Source organism: Pagrus major, chromosome 11 (assembly GCF_040436345.1).
Source record: "Pagrus major chromosome 11, Pma_NU_1.0".
Lineage (NCBI taxonomy): Eukaryota > Metazoa > Chordata > Actinopteri > Spariformes > Sparidae > Pagrus > Pagrus major.
Genome location: NC_133225.1, coordinates 25416793 through 25423894, shown reverse-complemented (window position 1 = coordinate 25423894; position 7102 = coordinate 25416793). Strand labels below are relative to the sequence as shown.

Genomic DNA, 7102 nt, shown 5'->3' with positions numbered 1-7102 from the left:
CACACACGCACACACAGGGACACACACACACGCACACACACAGTGGATCTTGTGTTTTGGAGCCTTTGTGCTTTGTTGTGCAGCAGAGATCTGGCTCCGGCTCATCCTGCAGGAGGGAGGGTTAAATATGGGCTCCATCATATTGTTTGACAGAAACTCGCAGGTTGATAGAGTGGATTCTTTGAGGAGGGCTGAAAATGGTGATTTCCAAAAAAGAGCAGGAAAAAAAAAAAGCTCCAGCTCACATGCCTCCAATCCAGAGCTCTGAGGATCTACGCTGTGCACCATGAGAGAAATTAAATTCGATCATTTATTATATTTGTGCAGAGTAACTGTTGTGTGGCGCACAATTTTGCGGATGAAGTGACTTTTTTTTTTTGTTTCGTTTTTGAGAACATCTTGTTTTGATTAAATCTGACAAGCTGAAGATTTGGCGACTGGTGTAAAATAATTAACATAATGGTCGTAATTACAGGCGCGCTAACAATGCCATTAATTTATCATATCGTTTTAGTAGCTGCTGCCCCCAACTGCTCACTCACCTAATTAATGAAATGAGCTGCCTTTCAAAGAAATCTGCTTTCACAAACAGCTGATTTCGATGCAAAAAGCAAAATTCACATTCAGTTTTTGGGGATTTGGATTTGTCCTGGAATAATATGTTGGTATTTTGAGCACTTATATGTGAAGATGTGATGTCAAATAACTCTTATATTTTCATATTTGTGTCATCAGTTAATAGAGATCATTAATAAAGATTTAATTCAGATATATCCAAATTAGTAGACTAATACATTTGCATATTTACTGCACAGTGGTAGGTCTTTTTTAAACATGTTTTAAGAGATCAAAAAGAGGAAAGAGAGTGATTATTGATCAGGTGGTGGATGTCAAAATCCATCTAATCCTAAAAAAAACACATCGGCATCCACCTTTCCCTCTGAAAGCCCTTGACATTTAACTCACACACATGCAGACTGCAATAAAAATGTCTTAAAAATGCCCTAAAATCCTCAAAAGTCAGCCCTGTATTCGTGCTTTTTTCATATTTATGTATTACGTGTTTCATATTTATGAAAAACGACCTTGAAAAATGCTTGAAAATGCGGATCCTCACAAGTTTGGATGCAGATTTTTCATCGTGTGGAAAATGTAAAGACGAAAATCCCTCCAGTGACACCAAAATATGTCACGCAGAGAAAATAAAGCATCGAAACAGGTGAAATTATTCCAATCATTTTCGCATTTCCTCCTAAACTGAACGAATCAACAATATCTAGCATCACCTTCATTCGTTGAGACACATCGTCTCCCTTAATCCCTGCTGAAGTGCCCTTGAGCAAACACCTGACACAGTCTCCTGCAGGTGACCCTGACCTCTGACCCCAGAGGAGCAGACGGGGGTCGGAGAGGAGACAGGACTCACCGGAGCATCACATTATTATGATCACAGTTATTTGTTCGGTGACCTTGGTGGTAGTTTTTGCGGTGATCACCTGTGCTGACTGTTTGCTCTCCATCACCTGTGCTGACTGTTTGCTCTCCATCACCTGTGCTGACTGTTTCCTCTCCATCACCTGTGCTGCTGCTGCTGCTGCCGCTGCATCTCCTGTCGGCCCCCCCACAACCTAATGGTTTCATGCCGGAGCGAGTTGGCTTATTATACTAAAAGGTTTTGTCGCGCTAAGCCGTGCATGTGTGCTTAAAACGTACATTTCATTAACAAACTGCGGAGGTATAAAAGCGGATTTATGAGGCTTCAAAAGATCACAGGAAGGACGGGTTTGAAACCCCCTCTCGGTGCTGCTTCAGTCAGGTTATATCAGCAGTTACGCCGCCTTTCACACAACACTGCGACTCTGGGATTTTTTTTTTAAAGGGAGGCTGTGGCTGCACCTGTCTCTCTCCACACACACACACACACACACACACACACACACACACACACACACACACAGGGAGAGAGAGAGGGGAGAGAGAGAGAGGGAGAGAGAGAGAAAGTGGTTAACACAGTGACCTTAGAAATTCTTCAAAATAAGAGAAATCAAAAATGCAAACCAACAAAATGTGGTTCATAAAGCTCTTTTATTCGTCTGCTACAAAACATCTCAAAAAGGCACCATTAATGAGGTTTCTGGCTGCATAACAAACTGTTCTGTTCAAAAGCGATGAGACATGTCACCAGAGGTCACTGGTATCAAACAAGAGTTCAGCGGACTTCTGCTGCTTTGAAGAAACGCACGAAATGTGTCAAATCAGCAGAGAAAGATGCAAAAATAAATAAATGAATAAATAATCCACATCCTAAGTAGGATAGGTTTTCGATCCAAGCACTAAACCTCCCGAATAAACAACCTTGAACAAAAGTTTATGTTTCTGATTTATGGCCTGAGAGGGCCTGGACGCTACAGAGAAGCACCGCGTTCTTCGCCCTGCGGATGAGCAGGATAGAAGTTGATGCAGACTCTTGGTTTCATCTGCTAAGTAGTCCGTATTGACGGACCTCCAGATCACACAGGTCACCGAGAGATTAACACGAGGCGAGTCTAATCGGAAGCCACGTTTCCCTCCTTTGACCCGTGCGCGCGTTATTAATGATAGCGCTTGATTAATCCCACTTTTATCCTGGAGGAGCAGAGGTGTCGGAGGTGGCGCACGAAGCAGCGCCTCTGTGCACCGCCGAGGGCGACTCCAGGATCACATTCACTCCAGAAACTATAAGACACAAAAAATAATAATCGTGATGGGATTTTTAAAGCGAAAATAAATTGGTGAAAAACGCGCTTTCTGTTGAGATATTTCCTGTTTTCTTCATTTGAGTAACGAATTAATGCTAATCACGTCATTAATTGGTGATGTGTGACATTTATTTAAATGTAACAATGATAATATTAAAGCTGATAGAATAATAATAATAATAATAATAATAATAATAATAATAATAATAATAATAATAATAATGTAGACGAAAGGCTACTTCCTAAATTAAAATGCATTCTGGCCTCATTTTGTGTTTTAATTGAGGGAAAAAAGAGCTGGGGGGCTGAGAAATAATCGTTAATTGAATAATAACTTAATGTCTAATTTATTTATATGTTTTAATTCCCTCAGATAAAGCTTTGTCACAAAAAGCTGGCCGCTGTTGGTTATGGATATTTTCATTAACCTGTTAAAAGACTTCCGATAAAATCAATTGAGGGTTTAACTCGCTCGTGGCGCATCGGATTATATCTCCACATTTTGTTAATTTGCTGCACGTCTTGAGTCGCTTTGAACGTTTGCTGAAATGCCCCCCTTTTTTTTCTTCCCCTTTCACTAGTGCTCAAATGTTCTGTATTGGATCCGACATCCTCTCCCTGAGCCCAGCCTTCAGCGCTCACCTTCATGCTTGTGAATAAACGCTCTCTTTGCATTCACCCGCTGCCCGCATTTCCTACTTTTTTCAAATGCAAAATCGTGCAATGATTGGGGTCGTTAGCACCTCATCCAAACTCTTAAGGAAATTCTTTATTCTCTCCATTCATTGTCCCCGGCTGCTGGCTGCTGCTGCTGCCGCTGCTGCTCAATACTCTTCCCACCTTCGGCTAATCCTGCGGGAATAAATAGACTTCAATTCATGCTTTGCATTCGCAGCTTGGATTTACACGGCGGGCTGGAAAGCTGGAAATATCCAGGCATGCACCATAAACAGAGTGAGGATGTTTAATCCTGGCGCACGCAGAGTAACATGCACGGAAAACTGGTTCAAATTAAACCGAAGGGGGGAAAAAACCCAGGCATGCACAATTTCACATCCAAAACAAACGCTCACACATAAAGGAACTTAACGGAGGATTCAGTGAACTTAGCTGTCGTCGTTTTCATTCTGCAGCTTTCGGACAGAGTTTGCATTAGCAAAGTTAAAGGTTTGGGTTGTTTTTACGCAGCCGCGTTAATGCGCATCAGATCTTTCAATCACGCAGGCCAATTTTCTCTCCCCCTCCTCCTCCTCCTCCTCCCTCTGCCACCGTTAAATGGTCTATGACGGACGAACACAGAAATCAGCGGAAAGCAGCATTGCTGATGTCCCATTGTTGACAAATCCATGAAACAACTCCAGTTTGCATGGTTTAACAGAGAGGAGAGGAGAGGAGATGAGAGGAGGGTGGAGGGAGGAGAGGACAGGAGAGGGGGCGTCTGTCGTCACTGAACCACGTGTCCTGCACTGATAGTATATCTTATACTGGGAAAAGTAATCTATCAGACAGTCCTTTTAAAAGCTCCGGCCCTTAAAAGCAGCATGTGTCATCTCGACTTGCTTCTCTAAATATCACTCCTATAGGAAATACGCGCGCAGAAGGGACGCCGGAGCGCAAAAGTCGCCACATCTCCAAACAACTTCGAAGCAAGACTCGCCGCTTCTCACAGGCCTGCTCACTTACCGAGTGGAGAAATATTTGTAGAAGTTGAAGTTTCTCTCCGGCTTGACTGGCTTGCTGCCGGTTCAACCTGCCTTTAAGATTTTTGGACACATCCCAGCGCTTGACAGCGGCGACAAGAAGTCCAGCAGACCCGCCGTGTGTGCGCACTGACCGCGCCGCTCCCCGCCTCTACCCATCACACCCGGCTGCTCGGTTGTTTCGGCTCCGACAGACTTTTCAAACAAAAAGTGTAAGTAAGCCGTGAGATGACCCTGTCTGGAGGCAGCGAACGAGCCAGCGACATGTCCGGCCAAACTGTGCTCACAGCGGAGGACGTGGATATCGACGTGGTGGGCGAGGGAGACGAGGAGGGCATGGAGAGGGTGGACAGCGACTGCGACAGCCCGGGGGGAGGCATCCTGCACGACCTCCGCGGAGAAACAGGCGACGAGGAGCTGGAAGATGAGATCGAGGTGGAGAAGGAGGAGATCGGGTCCGGAGGGGGGAGTCCGTGCTGCGAGAGCTCCGGGGAGGGAGAGACGGGCAAAGGAGAGGGTCAGGACCAGAGCGCAGCGGCGGGCGGTGGGATCCAGAAGCCCAAAAGCAGCCTGGTAAAGCCGCCTTACTCCTACATTGCACTCATCACCATGGCCATCCTCCAGAGCCCGCAGAAGAAGCTCACCCTCAGCGGGATCTGTGAGTTCATCAGCAACCGCTTCCCGTATTACCGGGAGAAGTTCCCGGCGTGGCAAAACTCCATCCGCCACAACTTGTCCCTCAACGACTGCTTCGTGAAAATCCCCCGGGAACCTGGCAACCCCGGCAAGGGCAACTACTGGACCCTGGACCCCGCTTCAGAGGACATGTTCGACAACGGCAGCTTCCTCAGGAGGAGGAAAAGATTCAAGAGGGTTCAGCCAGACATGCTGAGGGACCAGACTGCTCTCATGATGCAAAGTTTCGGCGCGTACAGCCTCGGGGGCCCCTACGGGAGGCACTACGGGATCCACCCGGCTGCTTATACCCATCCGGCGGCTCTGCAGTACCCGTACATCCCCCCCGTGGGTCACATGCTGCCCCCGGGCGTCCCTCTCCTGCCCTCGGCCGAGCTGAACAGAAAAGCGTTCAACTCCCAGCTCGGCCCGAGTCTCCAACTTCAGCTCAACAGCCTGAGCACGGCGTCCATGATCAAATCAGAGCCGTCAAACAGACCGTCGTTCAGTATAGAGAACATCATCGGGGTATCGAGCGCCTCCTCGTCCTCACCGGGCGCTCAGGCTTTCCTGCGGCCTCCGGTGACCGTTCAGTCGGCCCTGCTGAGCGCGCAGTCCCTCTCTCTGTCCCGGACCTCAGCCGCTATCGCCCCCATCCTCAGCGTGCCGTCAAATATTATCTCTGGACATGTTTTACCCTCAGCGACGGCGGCGGCAGTGTCCAAATGGCCTTCACAGTGACTTAAAACCAAGAGAAAATAAACTCTTATTTTTATATAGAGACATTATTACCGGGGGGAGCGTGAAGAGCACAAATCAATAAGCAACACTGGACTCTGTAGCCATGTAAAGACTGTTGAAACACAGAGAAAAAAGACAAAAGGAGATATTTCTGTACAGGTAATATTTGTAAATATTTGTAGTAAAAAAAAAAAAAAAAGATTGATTTTACCTGTTTGACTTTTACCTGTCTTTATTTCCTTTGTTCCTGTTTGAAATCTGTGATAATTATTTTACATTTTCTTTTTGTATTGGAAGCTTCAAACTGGACACAAGATTTTTCTTTTCTTTTTCTTTTTTTTTTTTGCTTCCTTTTCATACAAGACACAAAAAGCTCTGAAAAAATAGTCTGTTTATAATTAAAAAAAGATCAAATATATGTAATTCTATGTAGCTATATTGTGTTGTAAACTGAATCTATTTGTAAATAAATCTAAGAAAGAATTAAAATCATTTTTGATTGTTAACCTTCTTAAACTGTTTAATGAGAGATATTTTCTTGAGGGTATTCTTTTCGTATAAATTACCTCTCACGCCACGCAGGGATACAAAATCGAAGACAAGGATGTATATTTGATTTTTATTGTAGGATTCTCTTTAGAAATGTAGCACATAACAGAAAAGTTGTCTTATCTGGTGAATATTATGTGCTTGAGTTTACTAATAATTATTGCAATCGTATAATTTCCACGATGTTAAAAGTCAGTATTTTTAAATTTACGTCTTTGTTTTGAGTTTATACCTGTAATGATATCATTATTATTATATTATTTACCGAGTTACAAAGGGAAATTGAATTATACTTTTTACGGCAAACGCCAGCCTAGGTAGATTATTTTACAACTTTATTTAGAAATTTTGAAGAAATGTTTTTAAAATTATTCTTTAAATTAAATGATAATTATTGCCGGAAAAACAGTGGGGAAAATAACATATATTTATCTGGATTATACATTTAAAGAATAGGTGAATTAAAGGGAACACATGCCATATCCTGTCATTTGACTACACCAAAATGTGGTTATTCGCGGACTGTTTACAGATTTTCAGGCTGACATAATATTCTAGATGTTTGGACAAACAGGTGTAAAATACATGAACATCGGGGAGTAATTTATAATTCAGCATAATAGTTTTTTTAAAGCATATTTGCGGTTGTTTTCCTGATAACGATCTCTGACGGGAGGTCACAGTTTGGACACCTTTTAA

At 43.8% G+C, this 7102-nt stretch overlaps 1 protein-coding gene across 1 annotated transcript; it reads left to right on the top strand.

Moving 5' to 3' along the window:
* The first annotated feature begins 4666 nt into the window (after positions 1-4666).
* foxd3 (forkhead box D3) lies at positions 4667-5854 on the top strand. Its single transcript, XM_073477081.1, has one exon. The coding sequence runs from the start codon at positions 4667-4669 to the stop codon at positions 5852-5854; it is 1188 nt and encodes a 395-aa protein (XP_073333182.1).
* Positions 5855-7102: the final 1248 nt, after the last annotated feature.